Source organism: Oryza glaberrima, chromosome 8 (genome assembly GCF_000147395.1).
Source record: "Oryza glaberrima chromosome 8, OglaRS2, whole genome shotgun sequence".
Lineage (NCBI taxonomy): Eukaryota > Viridiplantae > Streptophyta > Magnoliopsida > Poales > Poaceae > Oryza > Oryza glaberrima.
Window position 1 is genome coordinate 4,946,621 of NC_068333.1, and position 17,101 is coordinate 4,963,721.

Below are 17,101 nucleotides of genomic sequence, written 5' to 3' on the forward strand. Positions count from 1 at the left end.
GGTCTAGTACCAGATAAGACTTTGAGTGAAACTTGCTTGCACAAGACTTGCAATTCAAGGCGTAGTCCATTGTTCAAGTTGTGAGTAAGTGTAGCTTGGAGTTCTATGTGGATGTTCAACCTTAATCGGTCTCCATCGAATCGTTGGTATATAAACAGTACATTGGAAAAGGCAAATCTCAGTGGGATTTTGAGATTTGGTGGGGGATTGTTGGAATTAATGAATGGGCCTTAGCCCACTCGAAGATTAATTCTTTGGAAAATCACAAAAGCCCACCTCATGGGATGGCATGCATGTGGAGTTTAGTACCACCTTACTTATTCTAGGAGAAGGGGACCTCCTTAAAAGGGAGGATGCCTTCCTAGCCATTTGAAGCATGTGTGGTGGAGAGAAGAGGGGAAACACACGCGCGCGCTCGCTCGCCTCGCCGGGCCGGGCAGGCGGCGCGCGTGCACGACGTACGCGTCGAATGGTTCGAAAAATTGGCTTCTCACCCTTGCGCAGATGCAGCCTCCTTTTGCAGTTTTGTTTTGCTGCAAATTCGGATTCGTTTTTGTTTTGGAAACGTTCCGAAAAATCCGGTGCGTGCAAACGGCATGGAGTCCGGATAAGTTACGCGCGACTTATCCGGTTCGGTTACGCGCAGTAGAGATCGTGCGGGCGCCCTGATCAAGCGACCCTTCTCTATATAAATCGACCCGCCGTCTTCACGCAACACACGCGAAATCAATCTAGGGTTTGCCTCCTACTCTGTACTGCGCCGTCGCTCGTAGACTACTCCATCTCGCTCGCCGGCGTGCACCGGCGATCGGGAGAGCAGGTCTCCGGAACCTCTGTCTTCGACGTCCTGCACCGGGAGAAGACGGCAATAAGGTTTTTGGGAAGCGCTTCGCGCGACTGCTCCCTGTTCGTTCGCGACGGCTCGTCTTCCTCTTCGCTCGCGTGTTTCGTGCCTTCGTAGACGCCTGCGAAAAGTTTCGACCAAGCAGCCGGTCTTTCCGTCACCTCGGTACGTGTTCAATATGTTGCGCATATTTGATCTGTTCATGTTATACTGTGTAGTTTACATGTGTAGATCTAATGATGCGTTTATGGTAGTTTTCATCTGTAATGTCATGATTTATTTATGGAATAGATTAAATCATTATATGCCTATGATCTCAACAGAAAGGACATCTGCCAGGAAACTAAAATACATATCTGCATGACATTAGTTAATTAGATGATGAATTGATAAGTAAATATTATTAACAATAGTCAAGAATGCCCTAGACACATATACACCTCGGTGTCCAGCGAGGCAGTTGTTTGTTCGTTGTGTCAACAACGCACGTATAAATAAATGTGATCATGAGTCGTCATAGCCCAACATATTTGGCAAACGAAGAACTAGTACGACATGTGTCATTTTCTAGCTAATTAATGAGAGACCATACGATATTGCGTGCCAATATATACGTGGGAATTTATATACCAGGAAGCAATCTTTGTTGAATGCATACATATATTCTTAATTACAAAAGTTATAGTACTTCAAATTCCTACATGAGTCAAAACCATCATTGAATTTGAACAAGTATTGCCAGTTTTGAGAGGATTTCAAAGACGGGCTGTCATCTGATTTACAGCAGAGATGAATTGTTAATTAAAGGACGACAGTAATATATATAAAATTTTTATAGAAATTTTAAAATGAATTATTATAGCATTAATCCTTAGGATCCACATACTATATCTCGAATGGGATTAATTAATCAGTGTATATGCATGTAGTTACGGTTGTTATTATGAAGTTGTAAGAAAAGTGGAACAAGAAATCAGTACCCAATGATCAACACCATAAATTTGTAGGTCCAACAACCCATTTAAGGGGGAATAAGAACTTAGGGGTAAAAAAAATATCCGCTATTTTCTTATCGTGAAAATTATTGTTTTTAACAAAATATTTTTTTCCCACTCTTGACTTGACAAGAAGGTTAACAATATTGACCTTGGCTTTAATTAGGCCACTGGCGCTGTGGTTGATCCTCAACGACTCTACCAGCTAAAAAAACACATGTTGAATGGAGCGAGACCAAAAACCTGGCTTCGTTAGGGAGGAAAAAGAGAAAATGACAACGTATGATACTATTAAATTTTCATGGGAAACTGAGAATTAAACCGACCTTAGCTCAGTTGGTAGAGCGGAGGACTGTAGTATGTGCAGATAAATCCTTAGGTCGCTGGTTCGAATCCGGCAGGTCGGAATGTTTATGTTTTTTTGTTTTTTGTTTTTTGTTCTCCGTGAACCGGCTTTGATCAGCGTGGTGCCAGTTGGCCCGAAAATTTGGCAAAATGGCCTTTTGAGGAAACTTATTTAAAGATTGAACCGTAGAAAAAAACTAATCGCAGAAATGAACCTTCTCAGCGTTACTAGTATTGGCGCTGGGATTCTAATCGTGGCACAAATTTACCAAATCATCCGAACCCAGCGCTATACTATTCGGTGTTGAGGTCTTCACAGATAAAAGAATGAGCATATGCACTTTCTTTTGAAAAACTCAGCTGTGCTTAGTGCTGCGCAACGGCACAACCTCAGCTTGTCACCAAAAGAGGTGCTGGGTTTGATCTCCAGTCTCCCCACACTTGTTATTTTTCTCCTCTTAATATTTATATGGAAAGAAAATTAGTCTCCTAACTTTTTCTCTTACTATCCTAATATTCACAGGGAAAGAACATTACTCTCCTAATATTTATATGGAAAGAACTTATAGTATACTTATTTTTTCAAAATTTTAAAATTCAGAACGAAAGAAGTTTACAAACGCCATATATTTTTTAGAAAAAAAATCAAAACAAAACTAATTTAGTTCTTTTATTTTTAAATTAAAAACAAATAAATTTACAACAAAAGTGGGAAAACGAAAAAACCTAAAAATAAGAAAGAAGCAAGGACGCCGATTTATAGGTATTAATACAAACATTATATTATATAATTTAAGTTCCAAAATTTTCCATATAATATACTTCTTTCATAATTTTCTATATCCATAAGAAATAAATTTCCAGATAAAGAGAGAAAACGAAAGAAAAAGCTAGATAGGAGAAAAAAAAGAGAAAAGAATAAGGGATAAAAAGAGGAAAAAAAATGAGAAAAATAGTTAAAATAGGAGGGAACGGGGCTTAAACCCGTACCTTTCATTCCACAGCTATAGTACCTCCACCGCTGAGCCAAGATGAGTTTTCTGAAAGTGAGAGCATGTCCATGCTTTTCTCCTAGATAGTATGACATGTCCATATTTTTCAAAAGAAAGTGCATGCTCAGTCTTTTATCCCGTGAAGACCTCATTGCCAAGTAGTTTGGTGCTGAGTTGGGATGATTTAGCAAATCCTCACCACCTTGGAATCTCAATGTTAATATTAGTGGTGCTGTGATGTTATAGCTCAGTGCCATCGGGGTTGGCCTTTAGCAAAAGGTTCATTTCTGATTAGGTTTTGCCACGGCTCAATCTTCAAATAAGTTTTCTAAAAGGGTCATTGTGTCAAATTTTCGGCCAGTGGGCCTCTTACAAAAGTGACAATTTGTAGTTGGGCCGTTCTTGCAGATTGGGCCTTGGACTCGGAATTGCTTGACTTAGAAAGTTTTATGGCCTGTTTAGGATTTCTGAATTACATTTTTCCTGCTTTTGAAAATACACCCGTAATTTGAGGTACCCTAAACTATAAGCAAAACAAAAATCTATTTTGGCCGTTTGGGATATGAGATAAAAACAGAAAATCTACTACACGGTGTCACGTTACAACGGGATAACCGGATAAGTTCTCCTCTGCCTTATCTCCTTCCCTTCCCCTCCACAAACTCACTCACTCTCTCTCTCTCTGGATAAGGCCGAGAAGGCCAAGAAGAAGCCGGCCAGGAGGAAGGGGTCATCGTCGTCGTCTCCGGCGGCCGAGGAGGACGACGACGGCACGGTGTTGGTGAGGTCAAGGGAGGATCGGGGGTGATCTCGCCGTGCCTCCTTGATGGCATCGACCGCCCGCTGCGGCGCCACCTTTGTGCGCACGCTCTACTTCATTCACTGGCGCTCCCCGTTGATGCCGGCGCCGGGGCCGCTCCCCTCCTCCCTCACGCTCCTCGCCAAGGTCTCCATCGCCCGATTCTCGCAAGCCACTGGTGCCGTCGTCCTTGCCCAGTGCTCCTGCCGCCTCCTTGCCAGTGAGCGCAGGTGGATACTCCGTTGCCACCACAGAAGTAGAAGAAGTCGGTGGTCCTGGTACTTCGGCCGCCGCAACACCGGCGGCAACATGCTCTGGAACCTCTACCTCCTCTTCTTCGCCATCAACTTCAAGATGAAGTTGCTGCAGCGCGTGTTCCTGGAGATGGTCGCCGCCGACTTCCAACCGGACCTCACCACCTTCAACGTCTACACCATGGCCTTCTCCATCAGGCATAAGTCGTGATACCTCAGTATCAAGCCTTGTATCCATAAGTATCAGGTCTGGTGCAAGATAATTCACTGTCAAGCGCTCTTCGTCGATGTCAACGCCATCCTCCTCTCATCAGTGTTATGTGCAGGTACATCACGACCGATACCTAGGTATCAAGCTTGGTACCAAGTATCAGGGGTCTGGTACCTCGAGGGTATCATGCCTGGTACCTACGTACCATCCAGTATCCATGGGTACCATGTGCATGGTATCAAGTACCAGATACCTATAGCTATCAAGTACCACCTGGTACCTGATACCTATTGTACCTGGTACCTCGAGGGTATCATGCCTGGTATCGTACCATCCAGTATTGATTATTCATGGGTACCATGTGTATGGTATCAGGTACCAGATACCTATAGTTATCAAGTATCACCTGGTACTTGATACCGCCTAGCTGACCGGTGGCGACACGTCGTTGCCTCCTCTTCTGTTCTCCCTTCCTCAGGTCCTCTCCTCAACGCATCTCTTCTCCATCTGTTGTTGTTGTTGTTGGTGGGGGCAAAGAGGAGGATTTGGCGGGGAGTTGTTGTTGCTGCCACCGGCGAGGTATTACGCGCGGAGGTGCTGGATTTGGGAGAAGAAGCACTCCTGCTTGTTGTAGTTGCAGGCGCCGCCGGCGAAGTATCGCGCGCAATACCGAGCTGGGTTCTGGTTGAGGGAAGGAGCACCTGCTCGGAGTAGTTGTTGCGGCGCTCCGCGCCGCCAGCGAGGTACGCGCGATACCGAGCCGGGTTCTGATCAGGGGAAGGAGCTCGGAGTAGACGGGTTCTGGTCGGGTTATGGTCGGCAAGGTACCGGGTTCTGGTTGGGGGAATCACGTTCTGGTTGGGTGCTGGTCGGAAAAGAGGAATCGGTATTAAATCTGCCGAGTGTTAATTTATCCTGTGACTGCCGTGTTGCAACGGAATCCCGTGGGGTAGCTGCCCTCGATAAAAAGCATTCCGATAGTTAATTTTATCGAACACCGATAGTTAATTGGGAAGAGATAGATCCCACTTATTCGTTTCCTAAAGAGGTGGAGTTAATTTTGTGATTGATAAAACTACTTCTCAAGACATAATTAGAGATATCCCCCGAGCACCACCATTATATAAAGAAGTTAACGCAGAGGAGAAGGGACACCGAGTTCTCTATCAAAACCCTAAACCCTAAATTGCGTGGGTGAAAGAAAAGAGAAGAAAAAAAAAAGAAGAAAAAGGAAGAAACAAAAGGAGGAAATCAAAGACCAATGACATCTCAAGCAGGTCAGTGAGATTAAGATTCCACATTAAACAGAGGTGATAATATATAGGCTAAATTTAGACTCCAACATCCCTCGAAACAGAAAACTAGCAAGACTACCAGGCACTAAGATTTGTGGAACTGTGACTCAAAATTAGCGAGCACAAAATTAACCTAGTTTGGGGGAATGAAGATTAGAAATCAACTCTTCAGATCTTACAGATTGGGCACCGATCTCAAGGACAATTTATCTGAGTACTGAAATTAATCCCTCTACCGATCTCAGATCAAGGTCGGCTGTGTGCTATCGACTTGGAGGGAAACAAGAGCCAGTGGAGTTGATATAAACTTATTCAAAACTAAAAGGTGAGATCATTTCTGGTGAGCCAGAAACTCCAACGAAAAAGATGCAGGCACAACAAATTTTATCCCGTTCGAGTTTTGACCAGCTCTACCAATAATATCAGAAATGAGAAAATCAGAACATACTAGGATGGATATCCAGCCAACATCTCTGTCACACAACTTGATTACATGGGAAATCAAATATTTTGACAAATAAACTTACGAATATCTTAAAACCAGTGGTTTGAGTAATTCAGTAGAAAAATTATTTTGAGAAAACGTATTTTTTGAAGCGTGAAGCAAATAATCCGTATTAATAATCCAATGAATAAGCGGAAAAGAACAAAGCTAGAGGGCGACCGAACAAAATATGATTCACAGTATCGAGAGCACCAATTAGCTGACGAAAATGGAATGCCCCCAATTTCTTTGAACTATTCTCTATTGTACATCTGATTGAATCTTATCATGAATTCATGATAAGCAAGCAAAACAAAATGCTTTATTTTCAGAAGCAATCTAGCATTCCCAGGGGCAGACCCAGAACCAAATTGAAGGGGGGACTCATCTCCTTTCTTCTTTAGTCCCCCCTACTCTTTATTTTCTCCCTCTTCTTCCTCTTTCATCTCTCCTTATCAATGGTGATCCAGCGGGGTAGGGGGAACTCGAGTCCCCCCAGCACCCATGCTGGATCCGCCCCTGAGCATTCCACAGAAAACTTATACGACTATCAATCACCCCACTGAAAATACAGGGCTCTGTACAACTGAATATTTACAAGATTTTTCTAAGGCCCAACTCACAATATCTTTATCCATATTCAGGTCCATAGATGATATTAAGGTCAACAACTCATTCTACGAATTAAGTTGTAGATATGAGAAAGGTAGCCTAAAAGACAAATCATGTGGCCATATCTTAGTAACCTCACTTACTAAGATATCCCAATTGATTGCAGATAGAGAACAGAATGGGAAAAAGTATCTTAACTGAACTGGAGCCACTTCATATATTGCATCAGAAGAAAATATGATTACCCTTACCCATTTCCATTCACCTCTGAACCAGAACCAATTTAAAAATAGAATGTAAATCTTTTTAAAATTGGGAGCCCCTTAGATCCATCGTTCTAAGAAAACCTGCGATCGCCCAGATACTTCTTTCTTAGCACCTCTAAACACATACTATTAGCATTAGACTCCAGGAAACAAATTATACCACTTGATAAATAGGAAAATATCCATTTTCCTAGCCTCGGTACAGCCCAAAGTTCCAAATTCTTTAGGAGTTCACAGGTCAATCCATTTGACCATGTGGCACCCTATTTCTGTTTTCATCCCAAGTCGGCCCAATAATAGGGTACATCTTGCTATGAAAGTATGAGTACCTTCAGTTAAGAAGTACATGTTCATAGTATGGCTGGCATATGATAAATTGCCATTGCTTCATGAGCCCAATCATTTTTCCAACTTATTAAGGATGTAATTCAGATCAGCAATCAAGATTCTTCCATTCTTCAAAACCCTATATGTTTTAAAGGACTGCAATTGGTATGTTTCAGTTCATGCAACACAGCACAATACCTCTAAAATATAAGTCCCAAGGATAGATGAATTTTGGGTTTGAGAATTGGCTGAATCTGCAAACTGTGTCAGTCTATTTGAAAAGACTTCCCTAATACTAAAATGCTCTATAGTATTCAGTATTCACATCTCCAATTTTTGGTATTAACAAGACAACACCATAATTCAGCCCATTTTTAGGTCCAAATCGCCTCTATACAACAACTATATAGACCAAATGCTAAAACAATTTGCAAATTTCACTGGGAACCTGTCATATAGGACCAAATCATATTGAGTTTTGAATCTAGCACCGCATAGTCCAACTCCTCCACAGTAAGGTTTGAGAATGATTCACTGTCCTGACTCCTGAGTCCAGAATATATCTATTCTCTCAAGGAAGGAATTTTGCACAATCAAAGACCTTGAACCCCTCAACCTAAAACCAAAAAGGTTCAACTCAAAAGTATCTGCCTTGAAAAGTGTTATCCTCACCAGATGTTAGAAGTCAGGAGAAATAATCCGAGCCAACTCATAACAAACTATTCAGAGTTGGCAATGAGAAGTGAGCTTACCAAGAGCAATTCAAAAACGTAACAAGATTCACAATTTCACAGCTAATTTTTCAACGAATCGACTAGGAGCACCTGCAATTTGATCAATCAAGAGTGGCACAAGCATGAATTCGACCCTTTCCCTGTAATCATTTTATTAGGCTATGAGGTAATGGTAACTAGTAGTATCTTTGTTGCAATCTATCCTAATTACAATCATGAACACGGAGATCAAAAGATCCTGAACCTGAAAGTTGCATTTTGTTTTTCACAGAGATATATCCCCTTTCTAATACCTTTTTCAGTAAACGATCCAGAAGAATCTGAACTATGTACCAGCAATTCCGCGTTGATTCCAGCTGACCAGAAATCGCTAACACGCCCGCAGCTCAGTCGCTGGCGTCGGAGGCCGGAGCGAAGCTCCCGGCGAAGAGGAGCCCGTCGAGGCCCCGCGCCGCCGCGTCAGCCGCCGGGCGCACGGAGCGCGGGACGCCGTCGTAGGAGGTGGAGGCCAGCACCAGGGCGGCGCCCGCCACGAACACCGCGTAGGCCCCGAGCACCTGCGCGAGCTGCCGCTGTGGCCGCGGCTCCGCCCCCGCCGCCGCCGCCCCCGCCGCCGGCCAATATGTGGGGGCGAGGAGAATGGGGGACCCAGCCAGCAGCAGCAGCGCGTGGAACCCCGTCCACCGGAGCCGCGCGGGGGAGCGGTCGACGCGCGGCGCTGCCCGCGCCGCCGCCGCGGGCAGCGCGACGGCCGTGCGGCGGTGGCGGCGGCGGCGGCCACCCATGGAGAGGAGGACTTTGGCGCAGCCAAGAAGCAGGAGGAGCAGGAGGGCGATGGCCCGCACCTTGCCGCACGCGGCGGGGAGGCCGACGAGGGCGGTCGCGGCGAGCAGCACGGCGTGCGCGCCGTTCCTCCGGTTGGCCGCCGCCGCCGCGGCGTTCCCCTCGCGGTGGACGTCGGCGTCGGCCCGCGCCGCCTCCTGCGCCGTCGTCGCCATCCAATCCCTCTGAGACCGCGCTCTGTCTCCCTCTGCAATCAGCCTTTTGTAGTGTGGGTAGTGGAAGACGAAGGCTAGACGGTAAGCTCTTCTAGTCTAGAAGAAGAAGAACAGGAGGAGGAAGGAGGAGGAAGAAGAAGAAGAATAAGCAGCAGCAGCAGGTGCTGAAATAGTCAAATCAAGAATATTCCCTCCATCCTTTAAAAAAAAAAAATCCTTAGTTTCGATATCCAACGTTTAACCGTCCGTTTTATTTTAAAAAACTATAAAAAATTAAAAAGACAAATCACGCATAAAGTATTAATCATGTTTTATCATAAAACAATAATAAAAATATTGATTATAAAAAAAATTCATATAAAACGGACAGTCAAACGTTGCACACAGAAACCCAGAGTTTGTCTTTCTTTTTTTTTGGACGGAGGGAGTACACAAGTGGATGCATTTCTCTTCCTCCTCGAATTAGGGTGTGTTTAGTTTCATCTTAAAATTAGAAATTTGATTGAAATTGAAATGATGTGACGGAAAAACTGAAAGTTTATGTATGTAGAAAAGTTCGATGCGATATTTTTGGGTTTCTGAACGCGGCCTTAGAGAAAATTCTATCTGTAGTATAGCACAGAAAATACAATCAGAAGTCCACTTGTTTTTCTTTCATCCGTAGCACTTTCGTCACAACTGCAGATTTAAATAAGTTTTTAGGCGTGAGTAGAGACAGTGAAACACCAATTTATCCATACTCCTCTCTACCTTCACACACATGAGTTGGTTGGCGGCTAGTGTCTAGCGCATGCTGTCTGGAGGAGGGATAGGAGCAGGTGGCAGCTTGGTCAAGCTCGACGGTTGCTGTTGGTTTGCTCCACGACATGAGCATGACCAAAAATTGCAAAGAACATGCTCGTACAGAACTAATCAATTTACAACTTTATTAACCACCATATACATGGAAGATTTGGCTGTGTAGATGTAGAGATCGGGTTTTTAATCTATTACTACATCCATATTTTAATGTATGACACTGTTGACTATTTATCAAACGTTTGACCGTTCATCTTATTCAAAAAATTTATGTAATTATCATTTATTTTATCGTGACTTGATTCATCATCAAATATTCTTTGTGCATGATATAAATATTTTCATATTTACACAAAAGTTTTGAATAAAACGAATGGTCAAACGTTGGTTAAAAAGTCAACGGTGTCATACATTAAAATACGGAGGCCATCTAATAAAAAAAAATACATGGTAGATGGAAACTTAAATTTCACAAATTGGACCTTGCCCCTAAGTGGCATCTCCTGTTCATATATATAGAGGTATGTGGTGACTGGAAGGACGAATTAAGAAGAGATTATAGTTGACTGGAATGAGGAAAAAGGGATTTTCAGGTCTTTTCACGTTCATGTTCTTGTTTGTAACGAACGGTTCAAAGTGGACGGAAGTGCTAAATTTAGAAAGTACCATTCTGCTGCAGCTGCTATAATTACTCCAGAAATGCAATCATCGTGATCCGACGGCGCCCACAAAATACACAAGAGATTGCAATCATGTCAGAGAGATATTTGCCTCCCCTTCTCTAGGCTGTGTTTAGTTGATGGCAAAGTTTAAATTTTGGTTAAAATTAGAGATGACATGACTGAAAAGTTGTGTGTGTATGACAGGTTAATGTGATGAAAAAGGACTGAAGTTGGATATAAACTTTGTATCTAAACACAGCCCTAATCTCATTTGATTACTGGGACTGTGGGTTGGGTGTGAATATAAATTGAATTGTCCGACTTTTGATTGGTGCATGCAACCCACTCCATAGTAAAAACTAAAAACGACTAAGATCAAAAGAGCAACATTTATACACCAAATCGATGGCTAAATTAGTTTCATGGCGATGCACCGCCGCGCACGCACACCGCTCAGGTACACTTGCTTTGAACATAACCCATATGCACACACTCCCTCCGTCCTAAAAAAAAAAAGACAAACCCTGGTTTCCGTGTCCAATATTGACCGTCCGTCTTATTTGAAAAAATTATAAAAAAAATTAAAAAGACAAGTCACGCATAAAAATATTAATCATATTTTATCATCTAACAACAATGAAAATACGAATTATAAAAAAATTTCATATAAGACGGGCAGTCAAGGTTGGATACGGAAATCCAGGGTTTGCCTTTTTTTAGATGGAGGGAGTACACGTCAGCTTTTATTAGGCTTCAAACATGGCTAGTACCATTCTGCTGCAGCTGCTATGCTAATTAATTACTCCCGTAAATACAATCATCGTGATCAGACGGAGCCCACAAAATCCTCAAGAGATTGCAATCATGTCAGAGAGATATAGTATCTCAAACACACATAACCCATATGGGCACCATGATACCCGGAGAATTTCCGATTTGCCACTCTCTCAAAATACCAGTGCTCAAATGCCACTCTTCTAAATTTTCATTCCTAAATACCACCCGGGCCCACATGATACCCTGACACGAAGGTATCAAAATTTTAAAATTTTTTAAATTGGGAGTATATACGTAGATATAAAAATTTAATTCATGCATATTCCTAAAAAACAACTCAAAAATCAACTTTATTTTACAATCCAATATCATATACCTAACTAATTATATGTTTAGATGCTATATACCTAGAATCAAAATATAATAAAAAAATTGTTCAAACTCAGTTTAAACTTGTTTAATAAAAAAGTTAATGTTTATACCTAAACAATCTTAAAAAATCTCATACTCATTTAAATTAGATATATAATCAATTTAAATCTTGAAACCCGGGTATCGTGGTGCCCCCTTCTCTAATCTCATTTGATTACTGGGACTGTGTGTGTGAATATAAAGTGAATAACTGTATTTTTGAGGGTGCATGCAACCTAATAAAAATGCAAGATCAAAAAGCAACATAATTAGTCGAGCTTATTAATTAGCAACATTATACACCAAAGCGATGGCTAAATTAGTTGGTGTTTGGATCCAGAGACTAAACTTTAGTCGTTGTCACATCGGATGTTTAAACATATTAAACATAAGCTACGTACTTACAAAACTAATTATATAAATGAGAGCTAATACGAAGGCACAAGTACGTTTCTCTTTCTCAAATTCTAGCGATAGTGAAGAAAATTCTAGCAATAGCTCAGAAAATACGATCGGAAGTACAGTACACTTATTTTTCTTTCATCTGTAGCACTTTCGTCACGGGGGGGGGGGGGGGGGGGGGGCTAATGGGCGGGCGATCGTGCGATCGGTTTGCCTCCCCTCCCCTATACTCCTCCCTCTTCTCTCTCTTCCTCCTCCCCTTCTTCTCTTTATACTATAGTACACCACACAAATTTTTTAAAAAAACAAAATTTAGAAAAATTTATGTATAGAAATACTATATATAAAAAAATTGAATTCAAATTCAAATTCAAATTTGAATCGGGTATGTAAACTTTTAACTTATAAACTTTGGGTCTAAAGTTTAGGTGTATAAACTTTAGATGTATAGAAATACTATATATAAAAAATATTTGAATTCAAATTCAAATTTGAATCGGATATATAAACTTTTGACTTATAAATTTTTGGTCTCTAAACTTTAGATGTGTAAACTTGAGGTGTATAAATTTTAGGTGTATAAATTTACTAAAATAGGAAAGAAGTGTGGAGATAGGGAGGGGGGAGGAGATCGATCGCCAAACATCATTCTCGTTTCGTCACAGCTACAGGTCTTGACAAGTTTTTAGGCGTGAGCAGGAACAGAGAAAAGACCAATTTGTCCGGAAACGGCAACGGCGACGGGCGGCTACTGGTGGCTTGCGCCGTTGCGCGACCATGTGCGGACTGCGGCTTCAAGGTCGCTGATGACGACACTGTGACAGGCCAATGTCGCTTTAGTCGATTAATTTTAGATCTCTTGAATTTTCTTTTCCTTCCTTCCTTCCTGCCTGTCGCCACGTTGGATCTTATTAGTAGTACTACATTGGACTAACTCGGTCTTCATAAGGAAATTTGTTCTAGCCCTGATGATGTACTCCTTTTAAAGTAAACACATACTCCTATGTCACATATCATTGCGAATCTTTCTGGATAAGGACAAGTATTCCGCTAGATTCGCACAGAAAGATTCTGAGTGGAAGACGGAGGCGAACGCTGGGGTGCATGAGCAGGGGTGGTCGGCATGTCCGGCCGCGAGCAGACGAGTTCGACGACGAGGCGACGGCGCCTCCCGGCGAGCGGCTGCGGCTGGCCGGCTGGTCCTCGTCGGACTTTGCTCTGCTTGCGTCGGCGTCGCCCTCGCCATGCTTCCATCACGCACTTGCGGCCCATGCGGCGGTGGGCTTTTTTTCTACTCAGACATTTGAGGCCCAATCAGTAACGACTCTTGCAAGTCTATATTAGGACCCTCATGTTGAGGTCGAGTTTGAGTTACGTCCTTTAACCACAGTAACAGATGTAACACGTCCCTCATCTTTTAAAATGGGTACAAATTTGTATTGTAGGCTGTTTTGTCTGAAGTGACGCTAACATGATACTAGACATAAAAATAATTATCTACTATTATAAAATTTAAAGATAATTTTATCGGTATTTTGGTACGTCATTCATGTGTGAGTCGATTTTTAAGTTTGTTCGCTTTTGGAAATACAGATCTGTATTTGAGTCAGGTTTTAAGTTTGTTCACTTTTGGAAATACAGGATGAGTCGTATAAGAAATCTCTTTAAAAAAATTTACGTGCTAACTTAAGATGATCAGACTTCTAATTGCAGCTCATAATTTTATAGAAAAAATATATATCCAAGCGAATTCTCACAGTGAATTTCACCTTAAATAAACCGTATAACAATAATAAAATTAAAAAAATCTTCACGCGTTGCAACACACGAGCATTATTTTTTTTCAGTACTACTAAAAATACCTTATGGGTCCCACACATGTCAGTGAAACACCATGTTCTTGCTCCTCTCTCCCTCTACATCTGCCTACCCATCCACGGGGGTTTTGGACTATTTGCCACACACTCTTCCGGATAGCATGTTCTTATATGCCACTCACTCGGATAATTTTGCCTTTTTGCCGCTGGAGAGAGAAAATTTTCTTACTCGTGTCTCATTTTTGAGCCCACGTGGCGCCACATCACTAGATTTGAGGCAAAATTTCTTAGAATTTCTGTAGTTACAAAGGCTCATACCGTAGTCTATAATTCTTCCCAGCCTAACCAAATTCAGCATCCTAATTCGATATGATTGTGTTTTGTGATGTACTATTGACTGTTGAGACTTGATAATTGAATTTGACACAGTTTGAAACTTAGTTTCAAGTTGAATTTGACACAGTTTGAAACTTAGTTTCAAGGGTTTTATATTCCGATAAATTTTCGTTACCGTAGCTACGCCAGTTCATTTTCGCTCCATTTTCGATTTCAACAATATTCAATCCGCTTTTGTATCTGGGGTTTCCGATTTCAATTATATTCCCAAAAGAAATTATGAAAACGAAAACGATTGGGATGGTTTTCGTCCGTTTTCGCACCGTTTCATTCCCAGGCGGGATATTATCCATTATCGAAGAAAGTTGTTGCCCGTGTTTTAATTTCTCATGCACGAGTATTTATTGCGAAATTCTTTTCAAGTTGGAGCAATGCCAGGGGTGCATGGACGAGGAGTTGCAATATATAATCCGGCCATCTCATTCTTCTCCCATGTGCTAATTAATTTTAGGGTTAATTGGATCCATAACACTGCAAATGTGACAAATAAAAAAATGCCACTACTATTCGTGTTATCGGCTAAATGCCACTGAAAATTTTTAAAATTATAACCATGCCACTCCGTCACTCTTTCCATCCACCCCTGTCCTCTATCACATCGCCGGCCGTCCTCACCGTTTCGCCGCCCAAGTCCTAACACACCGCTGCGGCCGACCTCGCGCACTCGCTGCAAAGCTCCTCCTCGTCGGGAGCCACGGCCGACCTCGTGCGCTCGCTGCGGAGCTTCTCCTCGTCGGGAATGGCGGCGGCGGCGACAGCCTCGCGGCTGCAGATCCTAGTGGTGGTCCGGACACCAACGCTATGGTATTGCTCGCCGACGAATAGAGACCGGAAGAAGGCACGCGACGCCTGCAGCTTCACGTGCACGGACCCGGCAACCTTCTTGCGCCGGCCGGTGGCGCCGCCTCCGGCTGTTGCATCCTCGCCGCTGACAGCGCGACCATCGCGGTGGTCCTCCTGTCGCCGCCACATCCCCTCTGCCGATTCTGTCACGGAGATGGACGCAAGCTGCTGCTCCATCACAGATCCGTTCTCCTTTATACTTTCTCCTCTTTCAGAGATTGGCTTGTTCGTCTGCCTTCTTGCAGCAGAGGGGACTAAGAACAACAGAAGGGTCCAGTGGTGGAGGCAAATCAACCACGCTGCCCAGGGATCGATCATCAAGCTAGCTGGCCGATCTACGAGATGAGCTAGATCCTGAGATGGGTCCATCGGTGGCGCATCTGGCCAAGAAGGAAGAAGGATGGGGGAGAAGGTGACTGCGGCGGTAGGAGGAGAGGATCAGGACGACGGTGTGGACGGCCAGCGACGTGCGAGAGGACGGGGAGGACGGAAAAGAGTGACGGAGTGGCATAGTTCTAATTTTTAAAATTTTCAGTGGCACCCAGCCGATAACGCGAATAGTAGTGGCATTTTTTTGATTTGCCACATTTGCAGTGGCATGGATCCAATTAACCCATTTTAATCACTTGCTAAAACTGTTCACTCCAGGTATAGATGGCCAAAAGACCCGCCCGGCACGGCTAGGCATGGCCCACCAGCTATCGGGCCATGCCGGCCCGAAGACACGGGTGGCCCATCGGGCCTTTTAAAATAAGTCTAATTTTTCTCCATCCTCTTTGAGCTGTTACATATGTATAGCTAAAATAAGTCTATTGTCTGTCCCTCCTCTTGGGCTGACAAATGTATATATAAATAAGTCTATTTTACATCCTTATTCTTTCGTCCATGGCATATAATATATCTATTTTTACTCACCTATTTTTTTATTGGGCCTGGCTGCCGGGCCGGCACAACGTGCTGGTGGAGGGGCTAGGCATGGCCCGGTGGTCGGACCGGACCGGCACAGGCCCAACCTCCGTTGGGCCGTACCGTGCTTGGGCCGGGCTAAAATACCGTGCCATGGGCCGGGCCGTCGGGCCTCGGGCCTTTTGGCCATGTATAACTCCAGGATCCGAGAGTGAGAGGGCTTCCGTCTGCTAATTAAATTCAGTATATATAAGTAAAGTTATTAACTCAAATTTAACTCGTATGACCGCGTGGCCTAATGGATAAGGCGCTCGCCTCCGGAGCGGGAGATTGTGGGTTCGAGTCCCATCGTGGTCGCTAAATTTATTTTGTTTTCTTATTTTCTTCTTATCATTTAATTTAGTTATTTTCTTCTTATTATTTAATTTAGCTTTCTTATTTTCTTCTTATTATTTTTATTCGTACTACCTCCGTCCAATAAAAACTAATCTAGTACTAGATGTGACACATCCTAGTACAATGAATCTTGGACATACATATGCTCCGTCCCATAAAAACCAACATAGTACTGGATTTGACACATCCTAGTACAATGAGTCTATACATACATATGTTCAGATTTGTTGTACTTAGATTCACTTTTTTTTTGGACAAAGGGAGTACTTGTGCTAAGTGACACTAGGCTTCTAAGGCTGAATTTGAGGAGGAGATTGAGAAGATTGGAAAGATTTGCAAAACAAGGTGAGCCATAAGTGTATAATTAATTGAGTATTAAATATTTTAAATTTTAAAAATAGATTAATATGACTTTTTAAAGCAACTTTCCTATAGAAAATTTTTACAAAAATACATCGTTTAATAGTTTGAGAAGCGTGCACACGAAAAACGATGTCTTTTCTCCCCTGAATGAACACAGCCTAAATCTTGTTAGAT

At 42.7% G+C, this 17,101-nt stretch overlaps 1 protein-coding gene and 2 non-coding genes across 3 annotated transcripts; 2 read left to right on the top strand and 1 right to left on the bottom strand.

Annotated features, from left to right (window-relative positions):
• Window positions 1–2,160: 2,160 nt before the first annotated feature.
• Window positions 2,161–2,246, top strand: TRNAY-GUA (transfer RNA tyrosine (anticodon GUA)). The gene is given in 2 exon segments: window positions 2,161–2,197; window positions 2,211–2,246. It is a non-coding gene; the product is annotated as a tRNA-Tyr (tRNA).
• A 5,849-nt stretch (window positions 2,247–8,095) lies between these two features.
• LOC127782917 (uncharacterized) lies at window positions 8,096–9,283 on the bottom strand. The gene has a single exon (XM_052310197.1). It carries the CDS (start codon window positions 9,154–9,156, stop codon window positions 8,545–8,547), a length of 612 nt encoding a protein of 203 aa, XP_052166157.1. The 5' UTR covers window positions 9,157–9,283; the 3' UTR covers window positions 8,096–8,544.
• Window positions 9,284–16,452: 7,169 nt separating this feature from the next.
• TRNAR-CCG (transfer RNA arginine (anticodon CCG)) lies at window positions 16,453–16,525 on the top strand. The gene has a single exon. It is a non-coding gene; the product is annotated as a tRNA-Arg (tRNA).
• Window positions 16,526–17,101: the final 576 nt, after the last annotated feature.

Excerpts from the sequence above, each read along its gene's own strand:
- LOC127782917 (XM_052310197.1), bottom strand. The coding sequence starts at position 9,156 with ATGGCGACGACGGCGCAGGAGGCGGCGCGGGCCGACGCCGACGTCCAC.